The sequence below is a fragment of the Trichechus manatus genome, unplaced genomic scaffold (assembly GCF_000243295.1).
Source record: "Trichechus manatus latirostris isolate Lorelei unplaced genomic scaffold, TriManLat1.0 scaffold00130, whole genome shotgun sequence".
Lineage (NCBI taxonomy): Eukaryota > Metazoa > Chordata > Mammalia > Sirenia > Trichechidae > Trichechus > Trichechus manatus.
The window spans coordinates 3,066,047-3,082,343 of NW_004444066.1; the positions used below are offsets into that span (position 1 = coordinate 3,066,047).

General features: G+C 40.2%; 1 protein-coding gene across 1 annotated transcript; it reads right to left on the minus strand.

Moving 5' to 3' along the window:
• Nucleotides 1-11,434: 11,434 nt before the first annotated feature.
• On the minus strand, nucleotides 11,435-14,833 carry SPINK7 (serine peptidase inhibitor Kazal type 7). Its single transcript, XM_004384954.1, has 4 exons — nucleotides 14,773-14,833; nucleotides 13,747-13,772; nucleotides 12,908-13,032; nucleotides 11,435-11,480 (listed from the first exon to the last, which is right to left on the minus strand). Exons 1-4 carry the CDS (start codon nucleotides 14,831-14,833, stop codon nucleotides 11,435-11,437), a joined length of 258 nt encoding a protein of 85 aa, XP_004385011.1.
• Nucleotides 14,834-16,297: the final 1,464 nt, after the last annotated feature.

Sequence of the window (16,297 nt, forward strand, 5' to 3'; positions counted from 1 at the left end):
GCAAGCTGGGAAAATTCGTCACCTTATATGACCTCTTCAGGGTGGCTTTCAATGACCCGCTCATGGAATGTAATTTTCCCCTTTCCCATTGTTGTGACATTGACCACAATGTATAAGCATAAGTTTACTTGATGAAATAAATGAATAAATGTAATAACTGAAATATTTTTAGCTTATTTAAGAAGCTTCTTTGATGCATTCTTTAAGAGCTCTAAGTCTTACAAAGAACAACCTTTTTCAGGTGATTCATATCCAACAACTCCAACGTGCCAAAGTTTGGGAAAGTGTTAGAGATTCTGTCTTGGTTCAAAATCTGTTGTAATAGTCATGCCTACAATTAGTAGGCAGATTAAGGATGGGAGAATTTTCTCCCTGAAAAGTAATAGAGAATACAGTATTTTTATGCAAATAACACATGCCTTCTAACTCTGCCAACCGTGCCCTCTCCACCCCACCCCCCATGGGATACATGTTGCTGTAAAAAAATTAGCATAGTGTGCTTATGAAAATACCTCTGGAAGGGAGGGCACAGTTGACAAACTGAGAAGGCACGAGTTATTTGCATAAAAATACGCCGACCGTAGTCGACCAAGGAAGTAACAACGCCTCACTTTAGAAAAAAAATCATCTATAGAGACTTTCCTACTTGGCTATAGAGATTCTGAAGGAATAGTCATTGTATCATCAAAATTTTAAAAAATAAATAAATAATTAAAGTTGCTTGTAATTGACCTGTGTAGGAAAAATCACAGGCTTATGTGATATTGGACTCAGAAATTAATTAACTCATTAAACAATGTGTATTGAACCTACTATGCTGCTGACACTGTTCTAGATACCTAATGGACCTTGCATTCTATTTGTTTAGGGTCTTCCTTAACAGGTCTACAGGTACCTAAGGGGTCATTCTTCTACCATTTAAGCATTTGGACTCTAGAGCTAGACTAAAAAAAAAAGAAATGAAACCTGTTGTCTTCGAGTTGAATCCAACTTGTAGTGACCCTGTAGGACAGAGTAGAACTACCCCCACAGGGTTTCCAAGGCTATAATCTTTACGGAAGCAGACTGCCACATCTTTCTCCCATGGAGCAGCTGGTAGGTTTGAACTGCCAGCCTTTCTGTTAGCAGCCAAGCACTTAACCACTGTGTCACCAGGGCTTCTTAGAGGTAGGCTACCAGGATTAAATCTCAGTCTTGCCACCTTTTCACTGTGTGACCTTGAACAAGTTACTTACTCTCTCTGTGCCTTGGTTTCCTCAACAGGAAATTGGGGATGATAAAAAAATACCTGCAACAAAAGTCTTGTCATGAAAATGAAATGAATTAATATATGCAAAGTCTTTAGAACAGAACACAGTAAATGCCACATTTATTTATTTATTTTTTAATTAAATTTTTTTTCTTCTTTTTTTTTATTATACTTCAGGTGAAGGTTTACAGAACAAATAGTTTCTCAATAAACAGTAGTACACATATTGTTTTATGACATTGGTTAACAACACCACATGTCAACCCTTTCCCTTCTTTTTTTTTTTTTTGGTGAAAATATAGATAGCCAAACATACACCATTTCAAAAATTTCTACATGCACAGTTCAGTGACATCGACTATGCTTTTCCAGTTGTGCTGCTATTCTCACTTTAGATGAAAGTTTACAGAACAAAATAGTTTCTCATTAAACAATTAGTACACATGTTGCCCTATGACAATGATTAACAACCCCACTACACGTCATCACTGTCCTTACTCAACCTTAGGTTCCCTATCACCAGCTTTCCTGTCCCCTTCTGCCTTCTAGCCCTTGTCCCTGGACTGCTGTGCCTCATTAGTCCCGTTCTGTTTTATGTGGCTGTCCAATCCCGGGCTGAACGGTGAACCTTGGAAGTGACTTCACCACTGAGCTAAAAGGGTGTCTTGGGGCCATACTCTCAGTGTTTCTCCAGTGTCTTTCAGGCCAGTAAATCTGGTCTTTTTTGCGTGTGTTAGAATTTTGTTCTACATCCTTCTCCAGCTCTGTCCAGAACCCTCTGTTGTGATCCCGGTCAGAGCAGTCAGTGATGGTAGCCAGGCACCATCTAGCTGTACTGGACTCAGTCTGGTGGACGCCTTGGTAGCTGTGGTCCATTAGTTAAATGCCACATTTAAAAAAAACAAACAAACAAACAAACGTGGGGAATGATCTAAAGCATTATTTAATTTATAATACAGACATCTGTTTTTTGATCATCATACATCTCTATTCCATATTTTCAGTGACTTACGGATATTACATTCAGGCTGTTTTCATAACAAAAGAAAGATTCACTTAAGAAACCTCAAATAATGGGAGGTTTTGTTTTAAAGACTTGAAACTTTGGCAATTTTGAAACAGGGAAGCAGCAACAACTATACTGTTCTGTGTTTAATGAGATCGCATTTCTCTCTACCCACGTCTGCTCTTCTCTCCTGAAGCTTCTGTCTGGCTTCCTCACTTTCTAATCCACTCATACTATTTGTTTTGTTTATTTTTTTTTCTTTGTTGAAACTATATACAACAAAAATACACCCATTCAACAATTTTTACATGTACAATTCATTGACAATGGCTACATGTTTCACATTGTGTCACCATCTTCACTATCTCTGCCCCTATTGTTTCACCACCGTTAACATACACTCTCTGCTCCTGAAAGTTCTCATTCATGCTTTGTAGTTATTGTCATTTCAATCTCAGATAGGTAATTCTTCAACAGGGCCCAATGCTAAAGGCAGACATTCCTTATTTATTGAAATAAATTGTTTAAAGATGACTAAATGGGATAGTTTTGGTCAAGGTTCAAAAATATTTTCCAGGCAATAGATTCGGGAGTGCCTCCAGTCTCAATATGTCCAGTAAGTCTGGTTTCCAATAAGAATTTAAAGTTCCATTCCACAATTTTCCTTCTTTTGATCAAGATCCATCCATGGGTCCCTGATCAAAATGTTCAATAATGGTAGCCAGGCACCATCCATTTCCTCTGGTCTCATGGCAAGTGAAATAGTTACTCATAGCTTTTGCTCTCCCATATTTGTCAGCTTTTCCATGTACTCTGCAGTCACTCTCTGTCTGACATCCTTTTAGCTTCATTTCTCATTGCTTACTCCTTCAATCTTTCAGTATTTCCTGGACTAAGAGTATTTCACTCTCTCAGATTCCCAGAGAGGGAATCTTTCCAGGCCACATCATAGATTGTTGACAAGCTGAGGGATTGGTTATCCTTCAGTTAGGCTCCATCCCTCCGCTAATCAACAGTAGGTGAGATGGAAAATTCATTGGACTAGGAGTTAAAAGAACACCTGAGCCTTGTTCTGACATTTTCTCTATAGCATTAATGATACAGTAGAAGATACAAATAATAACAAGAACAGCAATATCAGTAAAAATAGTAGGAATAATAAATGAGATCTTACTGCTGGCTGGGCCCTGTGTCAATGTGATGCACATATTATTTGTTAACTTCTTCAGTGATCCAGCAAAGGAGATATTTTCCCAGTTCTACAAATGAGGAATTTATGGCTCAGAAATGCCCCTGTAATTTGGCCACATAGTAAAAGATCTGAGAATTGAAACCCATCTAACTCTTGGGCAAAGGCTGATGATTCTAAATCAGTTACAGTCATCTCAGTTCCTATGGCAGTGGTTGGTCAAGAAGGAGCTGAGATCTCATTGTGGCCAATAAAATATAAAGGGAAATGTGCTTGACAATTCAGACCAGGATTTTCTCCCTCTTTAAAAGGGTCACAAAGAAAGTATTTCTCATCTTCAGTTGGATCCTGTTCTGTCTGCATGTGACTGCTGGGACTGGGCCAGCCATTGTGGAGCCCTAAAAGTGTCTGAGGTCCCTGGGTGGTCCCTGGTCCCTGAGGTCCCTCTACTACTAATGAAAAGGTTGGCATTTCAAACCCGTCACTCGTGCCACAGAAGAAAAGCCTGGAGATCTGCTTCTATAAAGATTACAGCCAAGAAAACCTTATGGAGCTCAGTTCTACTCTGTAGTACATGGTGTCTCCATGAGTGAGAATCGACTTGATGGCGATGAGTATGGATTTAAAGGTGATACAGAAGAACTCATGGAGGCCAAAGGAGCAGGAAGGTGGAAGAAACTGGATGGTGGATACAGTGAATTAACCAACTCAGGAGCCCCTTTTCCTTGGGCCTCCTTAATGTATGAGATAATATCTCATTCTTACTGTTTTAGCTCCTTACAGTTGACTTTCCTATCACTTGGACTGTAAGGATCCAGATACTACTTTCTCTGCTCATTTTCCTATTGGTTTTTCCATTTTTTTATTTTTGATTCACATGATCTCTTCACATATTGATTTTTAAAATAGTAACCCTTTGTCTTTCAAATATATTGCAAATATTTTTCCAATTTATCATTTATTTTGTAACGTACTTTTTTAAACATTTATTTTCTGTCATGTGCAATTTTTTATATCTGAATTATTCAAGTCTTTGTTTTTCATAGGTTTTATTTTTTGACATTGTGCTTAGAGGAGTTTTTCACCACTCTATTTTCTATACTTTTTTCTCTTTTTTCATGTAACATGTCACTTTTATTCAAATTCAAAATTAGGAAATCACTCACTCCTATCTTATTAAGTCTTTCAACAATGCATAATTCCCTAAAAACTAACGTATACAATCTATTATGGTCAGGAAAGACCAATTACTGAGAAACAAACTCAAGTTTCTAATTTTATATAAAAATATTGATTATTTAAGGAAGACTGGGGATGTATCTTAAAGAAATGTTTCTATTGGCCCAAGAGACAGAATGGGCCACATAAACCAGAGACTTCATCAGCCTGAGACCAGAAGAACTAGATGGTGCCCGGCTACCACCAATGAACGTCCTGACAGGGAACACAACAGAGGGTCCCTGAAGGAGCAGTAGGATGATGGGATGCAGAACTCAAATACTAGTAAGAAGACAAGACTTAATGGTCTGACTAAGACTGGAGGCGCCCGGGAAAGCAAGCATGGCCCCTGGTCTCTCCATCACCCCAGAATTAATTTCCAAGGCCAACTCTTCAGACAGGGATTGGACTGGACTGTGGGACATAAAGTGATACTCGGGAAGAAAGTGCCTCTTAGACAAGTAGATATAAGAGACCAAAGGGGCGGCTTCTGTCCAGAGGTGAGAGGGGAAGGCAGAGAGAGTTAGGAGCTGGTTGAACGTTCATGGGGAATCAGGGGCGGAGGGGAGGAGTGTGCTGTCGCAGAATGGGGTGAGCAGTTGGGGTCTCATAACAATGTATGTTAAAAAAAAATGCTGTTCGGGAGACTAACTTGAAATGTGAACTTCATTTAATTACATCAATAAAAAAAAAAAAAAAATAGAAATGTTTCCCGATAATCTCACCCAGTAGCAATTTTACCTTCCATGGGGACCCTATTGTATTCAGCTGACTAGAATGTCTGTCTCTGAATTTTCTAATTCTGAAAGTACAGAAATAAAAGAGTAGATTATTTAGGGCCTTCTTCAGTGCTACAAAATTATAATCTATGGAGGTGGAGTTACACATCTTTATTTTAACTAGTTTCTCCTTATGAGTCTTATACAGTAAGCATGGTATTTGCAAACACTTCAGGTTTCACTCTAATGATGATTCTATAGTACAATGGAAACCCTGGTGGCTTAGTGGTTAAGAGTTTGGCTGCTAACCAAAAGGTTGGCAGTTCAAATCCAGGAGGCGCTCCTTGGAAACCTTATGGGGCAGTTCTACTCTGTCCTGTAGGGTTGCTATGAGTTGGAATTGACTTGATGGCAACGAGTTTATAGTATAATAGTATGCTGAAGAAAATTTTAAAAAAGTTCACTAGAGCCAAAGTAAGACCTTGAGTATATCCCACTGAATTTAGAGACCATCTCAAAAATAGATTCGATGCATTGAACACTAAAGACCCAAGACCAGATGAATTGTGGGATTACATCAAGAATGTCATACATGAAGAAAGCAAAAGGTCATTAAAAAGACAAGGAAAAAATAGGACCAAAATGGATGTCAGAAGAGATTCTAAAACTTGCTCTTGAGTGTAGAGTAGCTAAAGAGAAAGGAAGAAATGATGAAGTAAAAGAGCTGAACAGAAGATTTCAAAGGGTAGCTAGAGAAGACAAAGTAAAGTATCATAATGAAATGTGCAAATACCTGGAGTTAGAAAACCAAAAGGGAAGAACAGCTTAGCATTTCTCAAGCTGAAAGAACTGAAGAAAAAATTTAAGCCTTGAGTTGCAATATTGAAGGATTCTGTGGGCAAAAAATTGAATGACGCAGGAAGCATCAAAAGAAGGTGGACGAATTCACAATGTCATTGTACCAAAAAGAGTTGATGTTCAACCATTTCAGAAGGTAGTATATGATCAAGAACCAATGGCACTGAAGGTAGAAGTGCAAGGTGCACTGAAGGCTTTGACGAAAAACAAGGCTCCAGAAATTGACGAATACCAGTTGAGACGTTTCAGCAATGCTGGAAGCATACACAACTCTATGCCAAGAAATCTGGAAGACAGCTACCTGGCCAACCAACTGGGAAAGATCCATATATGTATCTATTCCAAAGAAAGATGGTCCAACAGAATGCTGAAATTATTAAACAATATCATTAATATCACATGCAAGTAATTATGCTGAAGATAATTCAAAAATGGTTGCAGCAGTACATTAACAGGAAACTTCCAGAAATTCAAGGTGGATTCAGAAGAGGATGTGGAATGAGGCATATTCTTGCTAATGTCAGATGGATCTTGACTGAAAGCAGAGAATACCAGAAATATGTTTACCTGTGTTTTACTGACTGTGCAAAGGCATCCGACTGTGTGGATCATAACAAATAATGAGTAACATTGCAAAGAATGGGAATTCTGGCAGACTTAATTGTGTTGATGCAGAACCTGTACTTAGACCAAGAGGCAACTGTGTGAACAGCACAAGGAGATACTGTATAGTTTAATCAGGGAAGGCATGAGTCAGGTTGTATCCTTTCACCGTACTTATTCAATCTGTATGCTGAGCAAATAATCCGAGAAGCTGGATTATATGAAGAAGAATGTGACATCAGAATTGCAGGAAGACTCATCAATAACCTGCGATATGCAGATGACACAGCCTTGCTTGCTGAAAGTGAAGAGGAATTGAAGGACTTACTGATGAAGATCAAAGACCACAGCTTTCAGTGTGGAGTATACCTTAACATAAAGAAAACAAAAATCTTCACTACTGGACCAATAAGCAACATCATGATAAATGGAGAAAAGATTGAAATTGTCCAGGATTTCATTTTACTTAGATCCGTAATCAATGCCCATGAAAGCAGCAGTCAAGAAATCTAATGACGTATAGTATTGGGCAAATCTCCTGCAAAAGACCTCTTTAAGGTGTTAAAAAACAAAGATGTCACTTTGAGGACTAGGGTGCGTCTGATCCAAGCCGTAGTATTTTCAATAACCTTATATGCATGTGAAAGCTGGACAGTGAATAAGGAAAACTGAAAAAGAATTAATGCATTTGAATTATAGTGTTGGGGAAGAATATTGAATATTACATGAACTGCAAGAAGAATGAACAAGTGTGTCTTGGAAGAAGTACACCAGGATGCTCCTTAGAAGGGAGGATTGTGAGACTTCCTCTCACATACTTTAGACATGTTATCAGGAGGGACCAGTCCCTGGAGAATGACATCATGTTTGGTAAATTAGAGACTTAGAGAAAAAGAGGAAGACCATCAATGAAATAGATTGGCACAGTGGCTACAACCATGGGCTCAAACATAGCAACGATTGTGAGCGTGGCGTAGGATCAGGCAGTGTTTCTTTCTTTTGTACATAGGGTCACTATGAATTGGAAATGACTTGATGGCACCTACCAACAACAAAAGTATAATTATGGTCCTTTGTATATTAGGCTGCATTAGTAGAAGAAATGGATTAGCAGAGAGGTGATAGTTTTTATTTCCCTATATCTATCAGGCCAAAATGGGGTAATTAGTCCATTTTGAACATCATACCAACATATTTTAAGATGGACAATGACTAATTATATAACAGGTCCAGAAAAGATGGACCAGGATAGAAGTAAATGAGGAAAATAAGATTTGAAAAATGGTTGAATTAACTGGAGATTTTTATCCTGGACAAAGGTAGTTCTAATGGGGACAGAATATTTATTTTGTGATATTTGAGAACCTGTTAATTGGGAAAGAGGGTGAACTTCTTCTTTGTTTTATGGTCTTACAGGCCCTGATGGTTGAAATTCTTGTGAATGTAGATCTCAATTCCAGACATGCAAAACATCCATCCCAACAATCAGAACTCTACAGCAATGGACATGCTTCCTCATGGAACAGTGAGTTTTCTGTCATCGTTGTCATAGACCTGGGCCCATAGGAAAATTGTGAAGAATGTCAAAGATGTTTTAGAAGTTCTCTGGGGCCCCATTCAACTCTGAAAAAAGAGATCTTGATTTGTAGTGTTTGCTGATTTGCCATAGTCTCCCAACATGGCCATTTTAAACTACTGAAATGAAGTCAGTGAACATGGATTGGGAAAGCAATGTGCACAGTTGATTTCTGTGAGTTGGTATGAACAGGTTTCAGGAAGCTCCTGCTCCTTTTTCAGGTTTAAAGTGGAGAGAATTTGGCATCTCGTGAAGGAAAGTGTTAAAAAAAATACGACTGAGATATGGAGGATAGTATTAGATGATGGTTAGAGTATAGTGGCTTGTGATTTGGTCTACCCTGATCTCCAGGAAAATACAGCCATCACTCTGGTTGCTGAACATGTGTTCCTTTAAATTGGCCTGGTTGCCAGGTTGGAATGATGAATGACATCAGAATCTTCCAATGCTCCTCTTTGAAATACAAAGACTACCTGGTCAGCTGACCTCAGAAAGGCCATGATTTAATTAATCATGCATATTCATTGAGGCCCCAATCATGACTATGCAATAAGGCCTCAATCATGACTGTGCAATGAAGTTAATAAAAGTTCTGGACACAGAAGTTCTGAAAGTTTCCTGGTTGGTGAAAGACATTGACACATGTAGGAGGGTAGCGCACCCCTTTGGGACATGGAAATGTTGGAAACCCTCCCGGACCTTGCCCCAAAGGAGTAGTGGGAGCTAGCAGGTGAAGCAAGTGTGTTGTGTGGACTCCCAGGCTTGTGGCTGGCATCCTGAAGGGGTAGTGGGAAAACTTCTAAATTTGCAACCAGCAGGTAGAAGTAAGAGTGTCGTGTGTACTTTTGAACTTGTGGCTGGCATGTGCCTATCTGGCAGTCTGAAGGACAATGTCTTTTTAACTTGTGAGATCTGACTTAGCTCCAGGTGGCTGTGTGGGCAGCTGGTGTCAGAGCAGACTGATAGGTGAAAAGTGGGGATTTGTTATCTTCTCATAGTTGGGAACAGAATAATGGGATTCTGAGATTTCACACGATGAAGAATGTTTTATTAGCCTCCTCACACATCCCATCTGTAGCTGCAGTCTTACTCCTCATGACTAAACTGCTCGCACTCCTGAGTTATTCAGGTTGCTCAGCTACCCTGATGTGTAAACTACCCCTTATGTTGCTCCTCTTGTTGAGTCCACCCTCTCTGGTTCCTCTTCTTTATCCCTTAATTGTTAACTTCTGGGAGAGTTATTGTTCTTCTGTCCCATTTTATTGGCCTGAATCTTTTTAATTATTAACTTACTTTTAATGTTTTTCTCACTGCTGTTTCTTCTCTCCTTTATTCCTCTTGCTATTTCCATTTGCTAATCCCTTTGAGCACCTCCTTCAATTCCCAGATCACAACTTCTCCTTTTTCGGCTACCTTCTCTTCAGCTGCTCTTTTTGCCTCAGATGCTTCCTTATTCTGATCTCCATAATTTTCATAGCTGGTTTGACTATGACCGGACTTGACCTTGGCTTTGAACTTGACCTTGACATGATCTGGAGCTTAAACTTAACTCTAATTCAGACACACATTTGTCCCTGACATTATGTTGACTGTGTTAGATGTGTCATCATGAATACAGAATCTGTAGCTATGTGATTTATATAGAACTCTAGCAACAGAAGCATGCTACAACTGTCTGTGAATTTCTTTTCTTTTGTGGAGAAGGGGAGAGGCAGTAACTACAGCCATAGACTCCCTCTTTCTCCTTGAGTATGTGTGAAGGTCAGATTTCCATGGGCCTCCTTGTGTTTTCAGGAGCCCTGGTAGTGCAATGGTTAAGCAGTCAGCTGCTAACCAAAAGGTTGGTGGTTTGAACCCACCCAACAACTCCATGGGAGAAAGACCTGGCGACTCTGTCACATGGGGTCACTGTGAGTCAAAATTGACTCAACAGCACCTAACAACAACATCAACCTTATATTTTCAGGGCAGTCCTTTAGGTGGGCTGGACCATCCTTTGTTAATATCTAGGCCAAGACTGGAGCACGTGAGAGAAGGAGTTAATATGGGGAGAAGAAAATGAGGGCCATGAAGGTAAACAAAGGCCCAATCCAGTTTACAAATTTCTTGTGAGCCACCAGGACCCATCAGTAGAAGCTAATCTAGGCTGTTGTTGTCACAGAAGGAACTCTAGCTCCATCACTAAGCATGAATTCTCCATTTCTCTTTATATTTAAAACAAAAATGTATAAAAACATTTTACTATTTACTAATATTGTCAATGTTTTCTTGATCCCTAAGCAGTAAGCAATGGTGTCTACATTTTTCAGGTATAGAAGGCTAATATTAGAATCTCAGCAACCTGCCTCAATCAATGTAGTAGTCAATGACAGAAACGTTCTGTTAAGGCTATAGCAAGAGGACAACAAGGGATGAGACAAGAAAAATTATGGGATGTTATGGAAAGAAATAGACAGGAAAACCTCCCTCCTAGGGATATTTGTTGGAATGAAAGAGGTTCCCTTTTAAGGAATTTCAGGAAAGAGACCAATATAAGGAACTAGGTTGTCCCGTACACTAGTCTCAGTGGTGAGTGCTGATTAATAAAAATAAAGACTTCAGGAGGAAGTGAAGTGTTCACTGATATTTGTGTGTGTGTGTGTGTGTTTCTTGGAAGCCATTTGAGATTATTTGTACAAAATTTTCTCTGAAGAACGAGCTTTGTATGTTCATTAATATTATTTTTTAAACTGAGATATTATATCCTGATCTAAGGAACAAATATCAACACAAGTAAAAACAAACTCTCTGAGGAGATTCTTTTATTGAGTTAAAGCCAGTCAAATAGTGAGACATGAGTTTGAAGTGGGGAAGGGGAGGACAAAACAACTTTCTCCACTGAACAATGATGACTTTGAATCTGGTTCTGAGCATCACGTAGACATCAGCCAAGATAGGGGTAAAGGGGGTCAGAGCCTGAGGATGATGAAGGTGACGATGAGGATGTAATCACTCTGTACCCATTTACATGGAAAAGTTAGCATTTTCCTTCATGAAGAAACTGAATTTTTCCATTACTTTTCCTAAGGGAAGACACAGATAACAAGATTCATTAATGCACGAGGAAATTATAAATAATATTAGAGCTGAAAGGAAATATAGAGATCATGAGGTACAGCCTCATTTTTCAGAGTCCCATAAAAGAGAGGCCCTTGCCACAAGGAGTCTCTGACAGAAGCAGGAGCAGAATACCTCTTGCCCAGTGATTTTTCACCCCACCCTGCTGCCTTCACTGATCCCAGAACCCAGGCTGAACACTCAATATCTTAAAACCGCAAAGCATGCAGGCCTTTGACAAGGAATATTGAGTTGGCCAGCCTCTTAGCTTCTTCTGGTCAGCAGGGCCTAGGATGCGACTGGATTCTGGATTACTAAGGTGGATTTTCGACCACATCTCACTTTTAGTGTCCCTTGAACACAAGTTAGTTTCTACGCCAGGGATCCAGCCTGTGACTGTGTTAGAAAATCTTCCTTTTTGTGAAATAAAACTCCCTGAACAGGGAACAAATGTGTAGTCATTTCCTTCTGGGATCAGAGCCTAACCTGATATTCTAACTTGTTCAGAAAATCACAAAGATAGAAAACAAAAACAAACAAACAAAAAAAAACTAAGACAAGTGGCCAAAATTTAATGACCTAAAAGGATCAGAGAGTTAACAATGAATGAAGTGGACTTGGTGTAAGACAGTAAGTGCTAAGTTACAGGTCCTGAAAAAAGAAGTGGCATCTGCCTAGTTACATCGCCTTCACAAACACTGTGCAGGCCAAACAAAATACCCAAACAAAACATGTCCATGGGTTCTGGTCCAAGGACTGACAGTTTGCATCCCCTATTTTAAATGAATGAAAAAAATATATCTTTGTGCTAGCTATAGAGCTATAGATGCTTAGAATCTCCAAGAAACTGAGAATAAAGGACTGGCGGTCACAGTTTGTCTAAGAATCAAGCTATACTGAGGCTAAGTATGATAGAAGTCATGTAGGGTAGTGGTTTTGATTTTTTTTTTTTTTTGGGTAAGTGTTCAGGACCCTCCTTCAAACAAGACATTGTGTGGCACTCCACTATTTAAAACAGCCCAAAGCTGAAGTTGAGGCTGGAGATCACCCCATGTAGTCTCCCTGGACCCGTTTGGTGACTCCTGATATGTCTTTACAGAACCTCTGGGCTCCAGGGACAGTAGTTTGAACAACAAGCTCATGTTCTTGTTGGATTCTTTTAACTGACAGATGGCACTTGGAGGTTCTATGATGGGATGGGACCCATCCAAGCTGGCAGAGCAGCTTGGATCCAACCCTGATCTGTGAGGCATTCAGTTTTCTACCCCCACCAGCTGCTTCTGGGTGGGAATGAGTACAGTTTATGGAAAATTATGAAGGCTCCAGGAAAGAGGAGGGGTTTTCAGTGGAGAACACCGGACCCAGCTTCCTTTGCTTCATGTGAAGTACTCACAAGCTCTTGGTACACAGGTGGCATTCATTCCCATAGGTGATGTAATCAGAACCACAAACAGGCAGGTAGGTGATAGGGCAGGGGATGGCCACCACTGGGTACTTCTTATAAATGCTGCAGTCCACCTGTGACAGAAACGAGAAAAAGTCCTGCTGTTCTCTCAGCCCCCAAGTTAGGCCATCCTGGCCTCTACTGCACAGGCAGCAAGAATGCCATCCTGGAAGTCCCAGCTCAGATATTCTGATGCTACTGCTACTACTCCTATTTGTACTACTATTACTACTATGTCAAATGCTAGTACCACTACTATAGTCAGTTAACAATTGATGAGCATTTTTCTGTTAGGATTTTCTGTGCCATGGATTTTTTTTTTTTTTTTTTTTAATCTTCACAACAACTGAATAGAGTAGGCTCTATTATTATTCCTATTTACAGATGGGGAATTTTAGGCTTAGGAAGACGGTTAACTTGTATTAGGCAAATGATGCTGGTAAGTAGTAGAGTTGAGAGTTGAATCCAGAACCTGTGCAATTAACCAGGGTAACTTTGCTCTGCTCTCACATGTTGTCACTTTCATGAAGACTTCACCAACCTCTCAGCTCGAAGTCATCTCTCTTTCCTTTAACACTGGAATAATTATTTAAGATATGGATATTTATATGTATGTCATACTTTTTTAACTGCCTTCTGGAAAGCAGAGGCCATTTCTTCATGTGTCAGACTCCCTTATTATCCCTCAAAACACTTTGAATTAATCTTACATATATCCTTCATAAGTATTTGTTGGATAAATGACAGTCAATAGGAATTAAAATTAAAATGTTATTCAACATACTCACCGCTGTTTTAGATAGACCGCCAGTTTCTAGAAGAGAAATGCACATGGAAATGATCAAAATAAAGCAAAGCCTTAAAAGTTTGGTCCTATAGATGTAAGATTCTCCATTTTCTGAGGCACTGAGTCTCAGCACAGTTCCCGTCGTTATACAAACCTCAGCTACTGGCTGAGGAAACCAAGTGACCAGTGGACCATACAGTCAGGTAAGCCCTTGACTCAGGCAAGCGAATTGCCCCAATTTCCTCCCTTTAGTGACCAAGGGCCATTTTCTGGAGCTTCTTATGTCTTTGAAACTGGTTCAAACTCAAGTAGCATTAGGCAGTGTTGCAGTCACCACTCCTAAGAGTCTGAAACGCCATATTAGGTATTTTCTCTGTCCTAACTGAGATAAAGGAATGTAATTAAATGTCTTTAAGGTCTCATTTTACCTAAGTAATTTCTTCGCCGTCTAAAACTGTAATTGTTGACTCTTGGCCTTTGGCAAATTGTGTTTTATTTTGATTCTCCTGGACTGACCTGGGAAACCCTGGTGGTGTAGTGGTCAATAGCTACGGCTGTTAACCAAAAGGTCAGCAGTTCGAATCCACCAGGTGCTCCTTGGAAACTCTATGGGGAAGTTCTACTCTGACCTATAGGATTGCTATGAGTCAGATTTGACTCAGTGGCAATGGGTTTGGTTTTTTTTGGTTGGACTGACTTGGGGAGATACACAAGTTTTTCTGTATCTTTGCGCTGAAGAATAGTATCTAATAACACCATCCACCTCCAGTGTCATTATGCAGTGGTAGAAAGGAGAAATTACAGAGTTATTTGTCTTCCCATGTATGGAAATCAGAATTTAAAGGGGAAGACACCCCAAGTCCCCCAAATTACAGCTGGGGCCAAAGATTCTCCCTTTCCAGGCCAGAGCAGTTTCTATTACAAAACAGTAATTTTAATCTACATAACTGCACAGATGCTCAAGTCGCATGAGGAAATATTTGGAAAAACAGGCTGAAGTATGCTTCTCTAGCGATCCTTGACTTACCTGCACTGCTGCAGAAATGGGCCACTGTACAGAGCAGAAGGAGACCCCAAATGATCTTCATGGTGGAGATGACTGTGGTGCAGAGTCTGCTCAGACTGTCACCAGAGCTGCACCAGCCAGGTCCTAGGAGATAGATCTTGCTTATATGCCAAGATTTGGCTTCTCCACCTTTCCAATGAGGTCATCCAGAGTCAGTGTTGGCCCTGAAAGAATCTCAAAGCACAATGTCACGCCCTGGGAGGTGTTGCTACAGTTCTTGTCACTTAAATGTTACTTCCTATCTGACCAATTTGATTATTTCAGGTGAGTGAGAAGCAGTTTTCTGCCTGCCCCACAGATGAGGATGATTACTTAGAATTCTAAACTTCATATAGAAGAAGAGATTAAGTACAGGCTGCTTGGCCTAGTTATGAAAAAAGTAAAAATTTAAAATTTCCTTTATTACATGAGTATGTAGGATATTGAACCCAGATTAGACAGCTTGTACCTTGGTTTGTATTTTACCTGCAGGAAAAATATTATTTCACTTTTGAGGCAATGAACTTGTGAAGGCAGCGGGGGCCTAATGGAGGGAACAGTGACCTTAGCCCTTATGAGGATACTTCTGAGGAGAAGGACATTAACGTTATTTTTGACATTTTCTAGCTGTGTCATCTTGGGTAAGTCATTCATATGCTGTGAGCCTGTATCAGTCAGGAAACCTTGGTTGTATCGTGGTACAGGTAACTTCAAGTTTTCTGTGACTTAAAACAACACACAAGAGAGGTGGGGCCAAGATGGCGGAGTAGTCAAATGCTTCCTGTGGTCTCTCTTACAACAAAGACCCCAAAAAACAAGTGAATTGATTATATATGACAATCTAGGAGCCCTGAACATCAAAGGCAAAGTTGAGGAGTTGGACTGAGTGGCAGGGGGAGGGAGAGACTATTCAGAAGCAGCGAGGAGTTTGCCAGACCTGACCTGGAGGGAACCAGCACCCTGCAGGCCAGTTTGGATGGCTTGCGAGGTGAGGCAAGCAGTGGCACTCAGGATGTGTTTTCCACATCAGGAGGGACCAAGCAGCGGAGAGTCTACTCAAGCCTCCAGAACCAGTGAAAAGTGACGCTTAATCGGCAAAAGATAAGTACGTGTGTCTAACCTACCTTGTGGATCAAAAAACACCTTATTCGGGAAGAACCTCTCTCCCATTTACCACCTCCTCCCCACTCTGTGCTGGGTCCCAGGCTGGCTTCAGTGATTGCTGCATCCCCTGGGCCAGAAGTAAGACTCGTCAAGTGCCCTGAGCCATTCTTCTGGCCTTGGAGAGGGAACAAATTAACAAATAGGGAAAAAATAATCTGCCAGCTCCCCTAAGCTGGGAACTTAGGGCAGGCACAGCTCCTTTGCCTAGGCACAGGCATAAGGGGTTCATGGACTTTGAATGTCTTTCACCCCTGCATAGACCTGTGTGGGCCCATTTCAACAGTGTAGGCCCTCATTAGCACAATACAACAGGGTATATACTTGAAGCCTAACTTCAACTGTA